At 58.4% G+C, this 18,075-nt stretch overlaps 1 protein-coding gene across 1 annotated transcript in view; it reads left to right on the top strand.

Annotated features, from left to right (window-relative positions):
- Window positions 1-1,539: 1,539 nt before the first annotated feature.
- The window catches only part of CACNA1F (calcium voltage-gated channel subunit alpha1 F), a gene marked incomplete at its 5' end in the record, with an annotated part of 45,399 nt that continues 28,863 nt past the window's right edge, over window positions 1,540-18,075 (top strand). The window contains 15 exons of the mRNA XM_085215399.1: window positions 1,540-1,679; window positions 1,766-1,908; window positions 2,019-2,171; window positions 2,672-2,868; window positions 3,694-3,797; window positions 3,875-4,029; window positions 4,113-4,196; window positions 4,331-4,418; window positions 5,756-5,782; window positions 6,882-7,042; window positions 9,921-10,146; window positions 12,673-12,880; window positions 15,283-15,403; window positions 16,588-16,672; window positions 17,112-17,172. Coding sequence (XP_085071525.1) covers window positions 1,540-1,679; window positions 1,766-1,908; window positions 2,019-2,171; window positions 2,672-2,868; window positions 3,694-3,797; window positions 3,875-4,029; window positions 4,113-4,196; window positions 4,331-4,418; window positions 5,756-5,782; window positions 6,882-7,042; window positions 9,921-10,146; window positions 12,673-12,880; window positions 15,283-15,403; window positions 16,588-16,672; window positions 17,112-17,172 — 1,953 coding nt within the window. The remainder of the gene's footprint in view (window positions 1,680-1,765; window positions 1,909-2,018; window positions 2,172-2,671; window positions 2,869-3,693; window positions 3,798-3,874; window positions 4,030-4,112; window positions 4,197-4,330; window positions 4,419-5,755; window positions 5,783-6,881; window positions 7,043-9,920; window positions 10,147-12,672; window positions 12,881-15,282; window positions 15,404-16,587; window positions 16,673-17,111; window positions 17,173-18,075) is intronic.

The raw sequence follows: 18,075 nt of genomic DNA, 5'->3' as shown, positions 1-18,075 counted from the left end.
CGTGCCCCCGTGCACACGTGTGTGCTGCTGCCTTAAGCTGCTTAGTTGGGGGCATGGGGAGGGGGGGGGGGATTAATCTGGATTTAATGCCCTTCCCCCACAGCAAGGGATGGTTGTGACATTTATTCCCAAAGGAGGGGGGGTGGCCATGGATGTGTGACCTCAGGGGTCCCTTGTCCCCAAGAGGGGGGTGGTGGCCATGGGGATGTGACACGGGGGGTCTCTCGTCCCCAAGAGGGGGGGTGGCCATGGGGATGTGACATGGGGGGTCCCTTGTCCCCAGGGGGAGGTTGTGAATGGGGGGATATGGCATGGGGGGTTTCTTGTCCCCAAGGGGGGGGTGGTGGCCATGGGGCTGTGATACGGGGGGTCTCTTGTTCCTAAGGAGGTGGGGTGGCCATGGGGATGTGACATGGGGGTCCCTTGTCCAAAGGGGGACGTTGTGGATGTGGAGATGTAACATGGGGGGGTCTCTTGTCCCCAGGAGGGGGGTGGTGGCCATGGGGATGTGACACAGGGGTCTCTTGTTCCTAAGGAGGTGGGGTGGCCATGGGGATGTGACGCGGAGGTCCCTTGTCCCCAGGGGACATTGTGGATGTGGAGATGTGACGTGGGGGGGTCTCTCGTCCCCAAGAGGGGGGGTGGCCATGGGGATGTGACATGGGAGGTCTCTTGTCCCCAGGGGGCTGTGACACAGGGGGTCTCTTGTCCCCAGGGGGAGGTTGTGAATGGGGGGATGTGGCACGGGGGGTCCCTTGTCCTCAAGGAGGGGGGGTGGCCATGGGGATGTGACACGGGGGTCCCTTGTCCAAAGGGGGACGTTGTGGATGTGGAGATGTGACATGGGGGGGTCTCTTGTCCCCAAGAGGGGGGTGGTGGCCATGGGGCTGTGACACGGGGGGTCTCTTGTCTCCAGGGGGAGGTTGTGAATGGGAGGATGTGACACAGGGGGTCCCTTGTCCCCAAGGAGGGGGGGTGGCCATGGGGCTGTGACACGGGGGGTCTCTTGTCCCCAGGGGGAGGTTGTGAATGGGGGGATGTGACACGGGGGGTCCCTTGTCCCCAAGGAGAGGGGGTGGCCATGGGGCTGTGACACAGGAGGTCCCTTGTCCCCAAGGAGGGGGGGTGGCCATGGAGCTGTGACATGGGGGGTCCCTTGTCCCCAGGCAGAGGTTGTGGATGTAGGGATGTGACACAGGGAGTCCCTTGTCCCCAAGGAGGGGAGGTGGCCATGGAGCTGTGACATGGGGGTCCCTTGTTCCCAGGGAGGGGGGGTGGCCATGGGGATGTGTCACGGGGGGTCTCTTGTCCCCAAGAGGAGGGGTGGCCATGGGGCTGTGACATGGGGGGTCCCTTGTTCCCAGGGAGAGGGGGTGGCCATGGGGCTGTGACACGGGGGGTCTCTTGTCCCCAGGGGGAGGTTGTGAATGGGGGGATGTGAGACGGGGGGGTCCCTTGTCCCCAAGGGGGGAGGAGTGGCCGTGGGGATGCCAGCAGCCCCCCCAGACCCCCGTCCCTTGTCGTCCCCCCCCCCCTTAGGAACAAGTGGAGTACGTTTTCCTCATCATCTTCACGGTGGAGACGTTCCTGAAGATCATTGCCTACGGCCTGGTGCTGCACCCCAGCGCCTACATCCGCAACGGCTGGAACCTCCTCGACTTCGTCATCGTCATCGTGGGGTGAGACCACGTCCTCGGGAGGGGGAGGGGGGGGCGCAAAGAGGTGAGGACCCCCCTCACGACCCCCCCCTCGTTGTCCCCCTCAGGCTTTTCAGCGTCATCCTGGAGCAGGTGTCCCACAAACCGGGTGAAGCTCATCACATGAGCGGCAAACCGGGCGGCTTCGACGTCAAAGCTCTGCGCGCCTTCCGCGTCCTGAGACCCCTGCGCCTCGTCTCCGGCGTTCCCAGTGAGCTGGGGAGGGGTCCGTTATCTGTGGGGGGGGGTGACACATCGATTGATTCCCCCCCTCCTCTTCTATCCTTAAGCTTCATGCTGAACTCTCCCGGGTTCTCCCAGGTCTCCACATCGTCCTCAACTCCATCATGAAGGCCATGGTGCCGCTGCTGCACATCGCCCTGCTGGTGCTTTTCGTCATCATCATCTACGCCATCATCGGCCTCGAGCTCTTCATCGGCCGCATGCACAAGACCTGTTTCTTCATCGGTTCTGGTGAGGGTTGCCCCTCTTCCCCCCTCCCACCAGGATCTTTGAGGACCCCCCCCCCTAAAATTGCCCAGGATCCCCCCCATCCCATTGGATGTCTCCTGCCGTGCACCGTGACAATCTCCCATCTCTGCCACTCCAGAGAGCCCCTGGTTGCCTGAAATCACATCCCAGAGGGGTTCCACGGCCCTCTGCCCTCCTCCCTCCTCCTAAAATTACTCAAGATCCCCCTCCCACATTGGCCACCTGCCCCTTTATCACATGAAACCTCCACCCTTAACTCTGGGATTCCACAACCCTCCTTCCATCACCCAGGCATCACCCCATAACTGTATGCTAGGACCCCCCAGCTCCCTAAAACCTCTCCCATGAGACCCCTACCCCAAACCTCAACCTCCCCATACAAAGAGCAGGCGTCTCTCACCCATCAGCTCCCTTTCCATCCCTTAAACTGCCTCCTAACCCCATTATGGAGGTACTGATGACCCCCCTGGACCCCCCCCCAGACCTGGAATCGGAGGACGACCCCTCCCCCTGTGCTTTTTCGGGGCACGGCCGGGCCTGTCTGCAGAACAACACTGAATGCAGGGGTCGCTGGGAGGGCCCCAATGGTGGCATCACCAATTTTGACAACTTCTTCTTCGCCATGCTCACCGTCTTCCAGTGCATCACCATGGAGGGGTGGACCGATGTCCTTTATTGGGTGAGCCCCCCCCCCCTTTCCCCTCCTCTCCCCCCCCCCATTCCCTGGGAGGGTGGGGGGGACACCCCAAAATGTGCCTCCCTCCGTTGGGTGTCCGGACCACGCTGCCTTTCTGCTTTGTGGGCCCCCATTTATCACAAATCCCAACGCCCCAATGTCACCCAGAGCCACCACGAGGGTCACCCGGTGTCGCTCTGTGGGGCCACCCCAAATGTCTCCTGGGGTCACCCCAGAGTTCCCCCGGTCACCCCCTAAATACACCCCCAAGTTCCCCCAAAGTCACCCCCAAATGTCCCCTAACATCACCCTGAAGTCATCCCCAAATACTCCCCGAATGTCCCCCCAAATATTGTCCCACACTCAGACCAAAACGTCCCCAAATGTCACCCAACTCACCCCAAATATCGTCCTTTCTTGTCACCCGAAATGTCCCCCAGAGCCACCCCAAAATGTCCCTCAAAGTTATCCCAAATTTCCCGTAAAGTCAAATTCCCCCCAAATATCCCATCTCGTCACCCAAAGTGTCCCCCAAATTCACCCCAAATGTCCCGCAGGGTCACCCCAAATCCCACCCACCCCAAAGTCACCCCACACATCCCCCAAATCCACCCCCAGAGTCACTCTATGGGCTCACCCCAAATCCCACCCCCCCCGACATCACCCTAAATTGACCCTAAATGCCACCCCACGCCATCACCCTGAATTCCATCCCCCTAAACTCACCCCAAACGTCACCCCATGCAGTCACCCCAAATTCCACCGCCCCCAGCGTGACCCCAAATACCCCAAGACCACCCCAACGCCCCCCCCGTTTTGCCCCCCCAGATGCAGGACGCCATGGGCCACGAGCTGCCCTGGATTTACTTCGTCAGCCTCGTCATCTTCGGCTCCTTCTTCGTCCTCAACTTGGTGCTGGGGGTGCTGAGCGGGTGAGCAACCCCTTAGCGTGTCCTTAGCGTGTCCTTAGCGTGTCCTTAGCGTGTCCCACACGTGCCCATCCCTTCAGGGAGTTCTCCAAGGAACGTGAGAAGGCCAAAGCACGCGGTGACTTCCAGAAGCTGCGGGAGAAGCAGCAGCTGGAGGAAGACCTGCGGGGCTACATGGACTGGATCACCCAGGCCGAGGACCTGGAGGGGGACGAGGACGAGCACGAGAAGCACCGTATGTCACCCGAAATGGGTGGGGGAGGGATAAATATACGTTCCTTTTATCTCCTCGTTGTCCCCCCCCCCCTTCACCTGCAGGCCTGACCGCCGAGGAGCTGATGGGGAAGAGAAAACCTCGCCTCAAGTGGCTGCGGCACGCCAGCCACTCCACCGACACCCACGGTAAGGAGACGGCGACAAAAACAAAGGGGTACAGCCCCTAAAAATCGGGGTACGCCCCATAGATTCGAGCTGCCCCCCTCATCTTTATCCCGTTATGGGGTGCTGGTTTTGATCCCCTTCCTCCAATTCCGCAGCCAGCCTCCCCGGAAGCGAGACGACGTCGGTGAACACCGAGACGGCGGGTGAGGAGGAGGCGCAGCCCAACGCCTGCGACCGCTGCCTGTGAGTGCAGCCCTGGGGTCTCCAGGAACCTCCAGACCCTCCGCAGCCCCCCAACGTTGCTCCCTACTGCGCCTACAGCCCACCCCAGTGCTCCCTGTGGCCCCCCAGCATCGAGTTTGGGACCCCCCGTGGATCCTTGTTTTTATCTCTGGATACCTCTACACATCTTCCAGGACCTCAACATCGACTTTGAGACCCCCCTGTAGTTCTCTATCCCCCACCCCAGACCCTAAAAGTGACATTATGGCTCCTCTAATTCCTTACGCACCTCCCAAGACCCCAAATTTGACCTTAGGACCCCCCCCACCCCGCTCCCCATAGTTCCCTACCCTGCCCCCCAGACTTCAAATATGCTTCTGGGGCTTTTTGTATTTTCTTACAGATCCCACGAGATCTCAAAACTGACACTTAAGGACTTTCCCACACCTCTTTATAGATCTTATAGGACCCCAAAACTGACCTTGGGAACCCCCAAAACTGCTTATAGAACTCCCTAAGACCCCAAAATGGACCCTGCCCCCCACCCCAGACCCCAAAACTGACCTTGAAACTCCCCTACAGCTCCTTATAGACCTCCCTAAAACCCCAAAATGGACCCTGCCCCCCTCCCCCAGCTCTCTATCCCCACCCAGACCCCAAAACTGACCTTGGGAACCCCCAAAACTCCTTATAGACCTCCCTAAGACCCCAAAATGAACCCTGCCCCCCACCCCAGACCCCAAAACTGACCTTGAAACTCCCCTACAGCTCCTTACAGACCTCCCTAAAACCCCAAAATGGACCCTGCCCCCCTCCCCCAGCTCTCTATCCCCACCCAGACCCCAAAACTGACCTTGGGAACCCCCAAAACTCCTTATAGACCTCCCTAAGACCCCAAAATGGGCCCTGCCCCCCCTCCCCCAGCTCTCTATCCCCACCCAGACCCCAAAACTGACCTTGGGAACCCCCAAAACTCCTTATAGACCTCCCTAAGACCCCAAAATGGGCCCTGCCCCCCCTCCCCCAGCTCTCTATCCCCACCCAGACCCCAAAACTGACCTTGGGAACCCCCAAAACTCCTTATAGACCTCCCTAAGACCCCAAAATGAACCCTGCCCCCCACCCCAGCCCCCAAAAATGACCTTGAAACTCCCCCTTATAGACCTCCCCCAAAACCCCACAAGTGATTGCTCCCCCCCCCTCTCCCCCCACAGCTCCTCAACCCCCAGGAACCCCAGCATTGACCCCCAGACCCCCCCTGCATCCACAGAGACCCCCACATACACCCTGTGTGCCCCTCGACCCCCCAGTTTTTGGGGTAACTGTGCTTTTTTTTTCTTTTTTTTTTCCCTCCCCAGGGGCAAAATTACCAAGACGAAATTCTGGTGAGTTGAAGAAATGGGGGCACAACTGTGTGCCCCCCACCCCCAAATCCACACAGCCAACAGCATCCGTGTGCCCCCAACTCATCATTCCCCCACTCAACCCCCACAGTGCCCCCAAATCCTCCAGTGTACCCCAAACCACCCCCCAGTATTGCCCCCAAATCCCGTTGTTCCAATCCCAAACTACTGCTGTTATGCCCCAAATTCCCCATATACCCCAAAACTCACTCATGGTGCCCCCAAATTCCCCACCATCTACCCCAAACCACCCCCATAAATCCCCAAATCCCCCCATATATCCCAAATCACCCCCATAAATCCCCAAATCCCCCATTTCCCCCAAACCACCCCCATAAATCCCCCCAAATCTCTCCATATTCCCCAAAGCACCCCCATAAATCCCCCCAAATCCCTCCATATCCCCCAAACCACTTCCATAAAGCCCCCAACCCCCCCCATAAACCCCCAACCACCCCCATCACCCCCCAAATCCCCTCGATACACCCCAAACCATCCCATAAACCCCCAAATCCCCCATATACCCCACACCACCCCCCATAAATCCCCAATAATCCCCCAACTTCCCCCGATATCCCCCAAACTGCCTCCATAAACCCCCAAATCCCCCCATATTCCTCACACCAGCCCCCATAAATCCCCAATAATCCCCCAACTTCCCCCGATATCCCCCAAACCGCCTCCATATCCCCCAAACCCCCCCATAAATCCCCAATTTACCCCAATATCCCCCGAAACCACCCCAATAATCCCCCAATTTCCCCCCATATCCCCCAAACCACCTCCATAAGCCCCCCAAAGACCCCCATAGACTCCCAACCACCCCCATAAACCCCCCAGATGCCCTCGATACACCCCAAACCATCCCATAAACCCCCAAATCCCCCCATATACCCCACACCACCCCCCATAAATCCCCAATAATCCCCCAACGTCCCCCGATATCCCCCAAACCACCTCCATAAGCCCCCCAAAGACCCCCATAGACCCCCAACCACCCCCATCACCCCCCAAATCCCCCCCAAAACCACCCAACCCCCCCCCTAAACTCCCCCCCAACTCACCTCATCCTCCCCTCCAGGCGCCGCCTGCGCCGCCTGAACCGGGTTCTGCGCCGGCGGTGCCGCGGGGCGGTGAAATCCGTTTCCTTTTACTGGACCGTTCTGCTCCTCGTCTTCCTCAACACCCTCACCATCGCCTCCGAGCACCACGGGCAGCCCCAGTGGCTCACCGAAACGCAAGGTACGGGCTCACCCTGTCACCCCGTCACCCTCTTTGTCCCCGTTGCTGTGTCCCCGTCACCGCGTTGTGCTCTTGCTGGAGGTGACCAGGTGGCTCTGTGTCACACCGCGGTGTCCCCAGCACTCTGTTGTCCTTGTGGGCCTCCCAGCCCTATCACTGAGTCGTCTCTGTCACCCTCTCGTCTTTGCCACCTTTTTGTCCCTGTCACCACGTCATCTCTGTCACCACGTCATCTCTGTCACCATCTCGTCCTTGTCACCCTCTTCTCCTCCCTGTCACCATCTCGTCCCTGTCACCCTCTTCTCCTCCATGTCACCCTCTCATCTTTGCCACCATCTCATCCCTGTCACCATCTCGTCCTTGTCACCCTCTTCTCCCTGTCACCCTCTCATCTTTGCCACCTTTTTGTCCCTGTCACCATGTCATCTCTGTCACCATCTCGTCCCTGTCACAGTGTTATCCTTGTCACCCTCTTCTCCTTCCTGTCACCCTCTCATCTTTGCCACCTTCTTGTCCCTGTCGCCATCTCTTCCCTGTCACCATCTTGTCCTTATCACCCTCTTCTCCTCCCTGTCACCATGTCGTCTCTGTCACCATGTCGTCTCTGTCACCATGTCGTCTCTGTCACCATCTCGTCTCTGTCACCATCTCGTCCCTGTCACCCTCTTCTCCTCCATGTCATCCTCCCATCTTTGCCACCATCTTGTCCCTGTCACCATCTTGTCCTTATCATCCTCTTCTCCTCCCTGTCACCACGTCATTTCTGTCACCACGTCATTTCTGTCACCATGTCATCTCTGTCACCATCTCGTCCCTGTCACAGTGTTATCCTTGTCACCCTCTTCTCCTCCCTGTCACCATCTTGTCCTTATCACCCTCTTCTCCTCCCTGCCACCCTCTCATCTTTGCCACCTTTTTGTCCCTGTTACCATCTCGACCCTGTCACCATCTCGTCCCTGTCACAGTGTTATCCTTGTCACCCTCTTCTCCTTCCTGTCACTCTCATCTTTCTCACTTTGTCACCGTCATCCTTCTCTTGTCCCTGTCACCATGCTGTCCCTGTCACCATGTCCTTATCACCCTCTTCTCCCTATCAGCCTCTCATCCCTGTCACCACCTCCTCCCTGTCACCCTCTCCTCCCTATCACTTTTTCATCCCTGTCACCACCTCATCCCTGTCACCCTCTCCTCCCTATCACTTTTTCATCCTGTCACCACCTCATCCCTGTCACCACGTCGTCCTTGTCACCACGTCGTCCTTGTCACCACGTCGTCCTTGTCACCACGTCGTCCTTGTCACCACATCGTCCTTGTCACCCTCTCCTCCCTGTCACCACCTCATCTGTTGCCACATCATCTTTCTCACCTCCTCCTTGTCACCCTCTCCTCCCTGTCACCCTCTTCTCCCTGTCGCCACCTCATCCCTGTCGCCACATCATCTTTCGCACCTCATCCCTGTCACCACGTCATCCTTGTCACCCTCTCCTCCCTGTCACCACCTCATCCCTGTCACCACGTCGTCCTTGTCACCCTCTCCTCCCTGTCACCACCTCATCCCTGTCACCACGTCGTCCTTGTCACCCTCTCCTCCCTGTCACCACCTCATCCCTGTCACCACGTCGTCCTTGTCACCCTCTCCTCCCTGTCACCACCTCATCCCTGTCACCACGTCGTCCTTGTCACCCTCTCCTCCTTGTCACACCTCATCCCTGTCACCACGTCGTCCTTGTCACCCTCTCCTCCCTGTCACCACCTCATCCCTGTCACCACGTCGTCCTTGTCACCCTCTCCTCCCTGTCACCACCTCATCCCTGTCACCACGTCATCCTTGTCACCCTCTCCTCCCTGTCACCACCTCATCTGTCGCCACATCATCTTTCTCACCTCCTCCCTGTCACCCTCTCCTCCCTGTCACCCTCTCCTCCCTGTCACCACCTCCTCCCTGTCATCCTCTCCTCCCTGTCGCCACCTCATCCCTGTTGCCACATCATCTTTCTCACCTCCTCCCTGTCACCACGTCGTCCTTGTCACCCTCTCCTCCCTGTCACCACCTCATCTGTTGCCACATCATCTTTCTCACCTCCTCCCTGTCACCCTCTCCTCCCTGTCACCACCTCATCTGTTGCCACATCATCTTTCTCACCTCCTCCTTGTCACCCTCTCCTCCCTGTCACCACCTCATCCCTGTCACCACCTCATCCCTGTCACCACGTCGTCCTTGTCACCCTCTCCTCCCTGTCACCACCTCATCCCTGTCGCCACCTCATCCCTGTTGCCACATCATCTTTCTCACCTCCTCCCTGTCACCACCTCATCCCTGTCACCACCTCCTCCCTGTCACCACCTCCTCCCTGTCACCACCTCATCCCTGTCACCCTCTCCTCCCTGTCACCACCTCCTCCCTGTCACCACCTCCTCCCTGTCACCACCTCATCCCTGTTGCCACATCATCTTTCTCACCTCATCCCTGTCACCACCTCATCCCTGTCACCCTCTCCTCCCTATCACTTTTTCATCCCTGTCACCACGTCGTCCTTGTCACCACCTCATCCCTGTCACCACCTCATCCCTGTCACCACGTCATTCTTGTCACCCTCTCCTCCCTGTCACCATGTCATCCCTGTCGCCACATCATCTTTCTCACCTCCTCCCTGTCACCCTCTCCTCCCTATCACTTTTTCATCCCTGTCACCACGTCGTCCCATCCTGTCCCCATCGTGTCCCATCACCCTATCATCCCAAACAAGCTCTCCTCGGAGCTGACGATGGCTCTGAGTCACCCCACCACCGCACGCTCACCCCAGCCCCCCCAAATCCACCCTTTTTTTTTTCTTTTTTTCCTCCCCCTTCCCCCCCCCCCCCGCCGCCCCCCAAACAGCCTACGCCAACAAAGCCCTGCTCTCCCTCTTTGCGGCCGAGATGGTTCTGAAGCTGTACGCCCTGGGACCCTCCTGCTACTTCGCCAGCTTCTTCAACCGCTTCGACTGCTTCGTGGTGTGCGGAGGGGTGTTGGAGACGGCCCTGGTGGAGCGCGGAGCCATGGAGCCCCTGGGCATCTCGGTGCTGCGCTGCGTGCGACTGCTGAGAGTCTTCAAGGTCACCAGGTGGGTGCGGAGGGGGGGGGGGGGGGACGATGGGGTGGGGAAGGGTGACGGGGGGCGGTGGGGGGTGCTGAAGGGGACGTGGAGAGGCCTCTCGCCTCTGGGAGGCGGCTGTTCGGTGGCACGGGGTGGTGAAGGGGGTGACGGGGTGACAGGGTGACAAGGATGACAAAGTGACAGGGTGACAAGGATGACAGGGACGGCATAACAGGGTGACAAGGATGACAGACTGACAGGGTGACAGGGATGGCACAATGGAGGTGGCAGGGATGGTATAACAGGGTGACAGGTTGACAAGGTGACAAGGATGATAGGGTGACAGAGATGACACAACGAGGTGACAGGGTGACAAGGATGACAAAGTGACAGGGTGACAAGGATGACAGACTGGCAGGGTGACAAGGGTGACAGGGATGGCACAACGGGGTGGCAGGGTGACAAGGTGCCAGGGGTGGCATAACAGGGTGACAAGGATGATAAGGTGACAGAGATGGCACAACGAGGTGACAGGGTGACAAGGATGACAAGGATGGCAAAGTGACAGGGTGACAAGGATGACAAGGATGCCCGGGACGGCATGACAGAGTGACAAGGATGACAGACTGACAGGGTGACAAGGGTGACAGGGAAGGCACAAGGGGGTGGCAGGGTGACAAGGTGCCAGGGATGGCATAACAGGGTGACAAGGATGATAGGGTGACAGGGTCGGGACAAAGAGGTGACAGGGTGACAAGGATGACAAAGTGACAGGGTGACAAGGATGACAGGGACGGCATAACAGGGTGACAAGGATGACAGACGGGCAGGGTGACAGGGATGGCACAACGGAGGTGACAGGGATGGTACAACAGGGTGACAAGGTGACAAGGTGACAAGGATGATAGGGTGACAGAGATGGCACAACGAGGTGACAGGGTGACAAGGATGACAAAGTGACAGGGTGACAAGGATGACAGACTGACAGGGTGACAAGGGTGACAGGGATGGCACAACGGGGTGGCAGGGTGACAAGGTGCCAGGGATGGCATAACAGGGTGACAAGGATGATAAGGTGACAGAGATGGCACAACGAGGTGACAGGGTGACAAGGATGACAAGGATGACAAGGGTGACAGGGACGGCATAACAGAGTGACAAGGATGACAGACTGGCAGGGTGACAAGGGTGACAGGGATGGCACAACGGGGTGGCAGGGTGACAAGGTGCCAGAGGTGGCATAACAGGGTGACAAGGATGATAGGGTGACAGAGATGGCACAACGAGGTGACAGGGTGACAAGGATGACAAAGTGACAGGGTGACAAGGATGACAGGGACGGCATAACAGGGTGACAAGGATGACAGACTGACAGGGTGACAAGGGTGACAGGGATGGCACAACGGGGTGGCAGGGTGACAAGGATGATAGGGTGACAGAGATGGCACAACAAGGTGACAGGGTGACAAGGATGACAAAGTGACAGGGTGACAAGGATGACAGGGTGACAGGGACGGCATAACAGGGTGACAAGGATGACAAGGTGACAGGGTGACAAGGATAACACGGTGACAGGGATGGCACAATGAGGTGACAGGGTGACAGGGCTGGCATAATAGGATGGCAGGGTGACAAGGATGACAAAGTGACAGGGTGACAAGGATGACAGGGATGACAAGGATGATCGGGTGACAGGGCTGGCATAATAGGATGGCAGGGTGACAGGGATGACAGGGTGACTGGTGACAAGGTGACAAGGATGACAGGGTGACAGGGATGACGGGGTGATGGCACAACAGGGTGACAAGGATGACAGGGTGACAGGGATGGCACAACAGGGTGGCAGGGTGACAAGGATGACAGGGTGACAGGGATGGTATAAGAGGGTGGCAGGGTGACAAGGATGACAGGGTGACAAGGTGACAAGGATGACACGATGATGGCACAACAGGGTGACAAGGACGATGGAACGATGACACAACAGGGCAACAGGGATGACAGGGTGACAAGGTGACAAGGATGACAGGATGATGGCACAACAGGGTGACAAGGACGATGGAACGATGACACAACAGGGCAACAGGGATGACAGGGTGACAAGGATGACAGGGTGACAGCACAACGAGGTGACAGGGATGACAGGTTGACAAGGACAGCGTGGTGTTGGGGACACCAGGAGGTGACACAGAGCCGCCTCTGTGGAGCTCCAGTCCGGTGGCACGGGGACGACACGGGGAGTGACACAGTGACACTGTCGGTGCGGCGTTGGGGTGACACAGCGATGGGGACAACAGGGTGACAGGGTTGGTGTGGTGGCAGGGATGGCGAGGTGACACTGGTGGGGGTGCTGTAGGTCAACACAGGGCCGCCTGTTGTCTCCGCAGAGCACACAGGTTTGGTGGCTTGGGGACAACACCGTGCTGGGGACAATGTGGGGGTGGGGACAACACAGTGTTGAGGTGACAAAGCGGCGACGGGGACGGCGCGGTGCCCACCCCAGTGCTCCCAGTAAGCCCAGTACCCCCCCCCCCCCACCTCCCCCTCCTCCTCCAGGCACTGGGCGTCGCTGAGCAACCTGGTGGGGTCGCTGCTGAATTCCATGAAGTCCATCGCGTCGCTGCTGCTGCTGCTCTTCCTCTTCATCATCATCTTCGCACTGCTGGGCATGCAGCTCTTCGGCGGCCGCTTCAGCTTCGACGAGACGCAGACCAAGCGCAGCACCTTCGACACCTTCCCCCAGGCCCTGCTCACCGTCTTCCAGGTGACCTCAACACCCTCAGGGGCCCCAAAAATCCCCTCAGGGACCCCAAAACCCCCTTTAGAGACCCCAAATCCCCCTTAGGAACTCCAAAACCCTCTTTAGAGACATCCAAAAACTGCCTTAGGGACCCCAAAACTCCCTTAGGGACTCCAAAATCCCCTTCGGAGACATCCAATAACTCCCTTAGGGACCCCAAAACTCCCTTAGGGACCCCAAAATCCCCTCAGAGACATCCAAAAAACCCCTTAGTGACCCCAAAACCCCCTTAGGAACCCCAAAACCCCCTTAGGGAGCCCAAAATCCCCTCGGAGACACCCCAAAACCCCCTTAGGGAGCCCAAAACCCCCTTAGAGACCCCAAAAACCCCCTAGGGACCACAGAATCCCCTTTAGAGACCTCCAAAAATCTTGTTTAGGGACTCCAAAATCCCCTTAGAGACCCAATAACCCCCTTAGGGACCCCAAAACCCCCTTTAGAGATATCCAAAAACCCCCTTAGGGACCCCAAAACCCCCTTAGGGACCCCAAAACCCCCTCAGAGACATCCAATAACCCCCTTAGAGACCCAAAAACTTGCTTAGGGACCCCAAAACCCCCTTAGGGACTCCAAAATCCTCTTCAGAGACATCCAAAATCCCCCTTAGGGACCCCAAAATTCCCTTAGGGGCCCCAAAATCCCCTCAGAGACACCAATAACCCCCTTAGGGACCCCAAAACTCCCTTAGGGACCCCAAAACCCCCTTCAGAGACATCCAATAACCCCCTTAGGGACCCCAAAACTCCCTTAGGGACCCCAAAACCCCCTTCAGGGACATCCAAAATCCCCCTTCGGGACACCAAAAACCCCTTAGGGACCCCAAAATTCTCCTTAGGGACCAAAACCCCCTTAGGGACTCCAAAATCCTCTTCAGAGACATCCAAAACCCCTCTTAGGGACCCCAAAACTCCCTTAGGGCCACCAAAATCCCCTTAGAGATACCAAAACCAACCTTAGGGACCCCCAAGCCCCCTTAGGGACCCCAAAAACCCCTTAGGGACCCCCAAAACCCCTTAGGGACCCCAAAAACCCCTTCAGAGACATCCAAAAACCCTCCTAGGGACCACAAAACCCCTTTAGAGGCCCCAGAAACTTGCTTAGGGACTCCAAAATCCCCTTCAGGGACATCCTAAAACCCCCTTAGGGAACCCAAAATCCCTTTAGGAACCCCAAAATCCCCTTAAGGACCCCAAAACCCCCTTAGGGACCCCAAACCCCCTTTAGAGACACCCAAAAACCCTCCTAGGGACCCCAAAACCCCCTTAGGGACCCCAAAAACCCCCTTAGAGACCCCAAAATCCCCTTCAGGGACATCCCAAAACCCCCTTAGGGACTCCAAAACCCCTTAGGGACACCAAAACCCCCTTCAGGGACATCCAAAAACCCTCTTAGGGACCCCAAAACCCCCTTAGAGACACCAAAACCCCCTTAGGGACCCCAAACTCCCCTTTAGAGACACCAAAAACCTCTTAGGGACCCAAAATCCCCCTTAGAGACACCAAAACCCCCTTAGGGACATCCCAAAACCCCTTTAGGGACCCCAAAATCCCCTTTAGAGACATCCCAAAAACCCCTTAGGGACCCCAAAGCCCCCTTAGGGACCCAAAAATCCCCTTGGACATCCCAAAATCCCTAGAGACCCCAAAACTCCCTTAGGGACCCCAAAATCCCCTTTAGAGACATCCAAAAATCCCCTTAGGGACCCCAAAATCGCCTTCAGGGACACCCCAAAATCCCCTTCGGGACCCAAAAACCCCCGTAGGGACCCCAAAATCCCCTTTAGAGACCCCAAAACCCCCTTAGGGAGCCAGAACCCCTCCCCGTAGAGACTCCCAAAACCCATTTAGGGATACCAGAACCTTGTATGGAAATCCCAAACCCCTCTTGGGGACCCCAAACCCCTTTTAGGCACTCAAAAACCCTATTAGGGACCCTGAAATCCTATTAGGGACCCCAAAATCTTGTAGGGAACCAAAAAACCCCTTAAGAACCCCAAAACCTTATAGGGAGACCCCAAACACCTTTTAGGGAACCAGAAACCCCTTTAGGGATTCCAGAACCCATTTAGATACCCCAAAACTTTGTAGGGAAACCCCAAACCCCTTTTAGAGACCTAAAAACCCCTTTAGGGACCCCAGAATCTGGTAGGGCACCCCAAAACCTTACGAGGGACCCCAAAACTTTGATGAGATCCTAAAATATGGCTGGAAAATCCCAAAGTTGCGGTCCTGTGCGTATGGCTGATAGAGGAGGGGAGACTGGGAGACCACGTTGCTTGAATTGGGGGTGTACTGGGAGCACTGGGAGCACTGGGAGGGGGACGCTGAGGTTTTGGGGATGCGTCCCTCCCCCCATTTTTGGCCCAGATCCTAACTGGGGAGGACTGGAACGCGGTGATGTATGATGGGATCATGGCTTACGGTGGGCCTGTCTTCCCTGGGATGCTCGTCTGCGTCTACTTCGTCATCCTCTTCATCTGTGGGAACTGTGAGCGGGCACTGGGAGCACTGGGAGCACTGGGAGGGCTGGGAGGGGGCAATGGGAGCACTGGGAGGGGGCACTGGGAGCACTGGGAGGGGGCACTGGGAGGGCTGGGAGGGGGCACTGGGAGCACTGGGAGGGGGCACTGGGAGCACTGGGAGGGGGCACTGGGAGGGCTGGGAGGGGGCACTGGGAGCACTGGGAGCACTGGGAGGGGGCAATGGGAGCACTGGGAGCACTGGAATGGGGCACTGGGAGCACTGGGAGGGAGCAATGGGAGGGCTGGGAGGGGGCACTGGGAGCACTGGGAGGGGGCAATGGGAGCAATGTGAGCACTGGGAGGGGGCACTGGGAGCACTGGGAGGGAGCAGTGGAAGGGCTGGGAGGGGGCAATGGGAGCACTGGGAGCATAGGGAGGGAGCAATGGGAGGGCTGGGAGGGGGCACTGGGAGGGCTGGGAGGGGGCACTGGGAGCACTGGGAGGGGGCAATGGGAGCACTGGGAGCACTGGAATGGGGCACTGGGAGCACTGGGAGGGAGCAGTGGAAGGGCTGGGAGGGGGCAATGGGAGCACTGGGAGCACTGGGATGGGGCACTGGGAGCACTGGGAGGGGGCACTGGGAGGGCTGGGAGGGGGCACTGGGAGCACTGGGAGCACTGGGAGGGGGCACTGGGAGGGCTGGGAGCACTGGGTTGCACTGGGAGCACTGGGAGGGAGCAATGGGAGGGCTGGGAGGGGGCAATGGGAGCACTGGGATGGGGCACTGGGAGCACTGGGAGGGAGCAATGGGAGGGACTGGGAGGGCTGGGAGCACTGGGAGCACTGGGAGGGGGCACTGGGAGCACTGTGAGCACTGGGAGAGGGCAATGAGAGGGACTGGGAGGGCTGGGAGGGACTGGAAGGAGGCTGGGGAGCACTGTGGGATACTGGGAGGGACTGGGGAGAACTGGGGGGTACTGGAGGATAGTGGGAGGGACTGGGGGATACTGGGGGGAACTGGGAAGAGACTGGGAGGGATACTGGAGGCACTGGGGAGATGCTGGGGGGAACTGGGAAGAGAGTGGGGGGGATACTGGGGGCATTGGGGAGATGCTGGGGGATACTAGGAGGAGACTGGGGGGATACTGGGAGGCACTGGGAGGATACTGGGAAGCAGTGGGAGCGCCGCTTAACCCCTTCCTCCCCGCAGACATCCTCCTAAATGTCTTCCTGGCCATCGCGGTGGACAACCTTGCGGATGGTGATAACATCAACTCGGGGGCAGAGGGCAAAAAGTGAGCGTGGGGGGGGGAAAGGGGGGGGTCCCCAAACCTGGGGAGGGGGCTTTGGGTGCGGAGGGAGCACCGCTGTCCTGTGTGTGAGACCCCACCCCAATTTGTCCCCTGCCCCCAATGTGTGAGACCCCCCCCCCAATTTGTCCCCTGCCCCCAATGTGTGAGCCCCCCCCCAATTTGTCCCCTGCCCCCAATGTGTGAGCCCCCCCCAATTTGTCCCCTGCCCCCAATGTGAGACCCCCACCCCAATTTGTCCCCTGCCCCCAGTGTGAGAGACCCCCCCCAATTTGTCCCCTGCCCCCAATGTGTGAGCCCCCCCAATGTGTGAGCCCCCCCCAATTTGTCCCCTGCCCCCAGTGTGAGAGCCCCCCCCAATTTGTCCCCTGCCCCCAATGTGTGAGACCCCCCCCCCCAATTTGTCCCTTGCCCCCAACCTTAGGGACAAAGCTGGAGAGACGGAGGCCAACGCAAGGAGCCAGGATGTGAGCGTGAAGGTGAATGTGAGTGAGTGTGCACGCCTCAACACGCGTGTGTGAGGCCCTCGTGCAGCCCTACACGCGTGTCTACAGCCCTCACGTGACCTAACATGTGTGCACGTGATCCTTGCACACCCCAACGTGTCTGTATGGCCCTTGCACACCCCAACACGCGTGTCTGGCCTTCAAGGCGTGTGCACGACCCTCACACGCTCCAACATGCGTGTATGCGGCCCTTGCACACCCTGACATGTGTGTCTACGGCCCTCACATGACCCAACATGTGTGCACGTGATCCTTGCACACCCCAACATGTCTGTATGGCCCTTGCACACCCCAACACCCGTGTCTGGCCTTCAAGGTGTGTGCACGACCCTCACACGCTCCAACATGCGTGTATGTGGCCCTTGCACACCCTGACACGTGTGTCTACGGCCCTCACGTGACTCCAGACGTGTGCACGCGTCCCTCACACACCTTAACATGTGTGTATGCGGCCCTTGCACACCCTGACACGTGTGTCTACGGCCCTCACGTGACCTAACATGTGTGCACGTGATCCTTGCACACCCCAACGTGTCTGTATGGCCCTTGCACACCCCAACACGCGTGTCTGGCCTTCAAGGCGTGTGCACGACCCTCACACGCTCCAACATGCGTGTATGTGGCACTTGCACACCCTGACACGTGTGTCTACGGCCCTCACACACCTTAACATGTGTGTATGTGGACCTTGCACACTCCAACGTGTCTGTATGGCCCTTGCACACCCCAACACGCGTGTCTGGCCTTCAAGGCGTGAGCACGACCCTCACACGCTCCAACATGCGTGTATGCGGCCCTTGCACACCCTGACACGTGTGTCTACAGCCCTCACGTGACTCCAGACGTGTGCACGCGACCCTCACACACCTTAACATGTGTGTA

Source organism: Meleagris gallopavo, unplaced genomic scaffold, assembly GCF_905368555.1.
Source record: "Meleagris gallopavo unplaced genomic scaffold, MGAL_WU_HG_1.1 scaffold_27, whole genome shotgun sequence".
NCBI lineage: Eukaryota > Metazoa > Chordata > Aves > Galliformes > Phasianidae > Meleagris > Meleagris gallopavo.
Note: the sequence above shows the minus strand (reverse complement) of the source record. Positions and strands in the feature narration are given on the sequence as shown.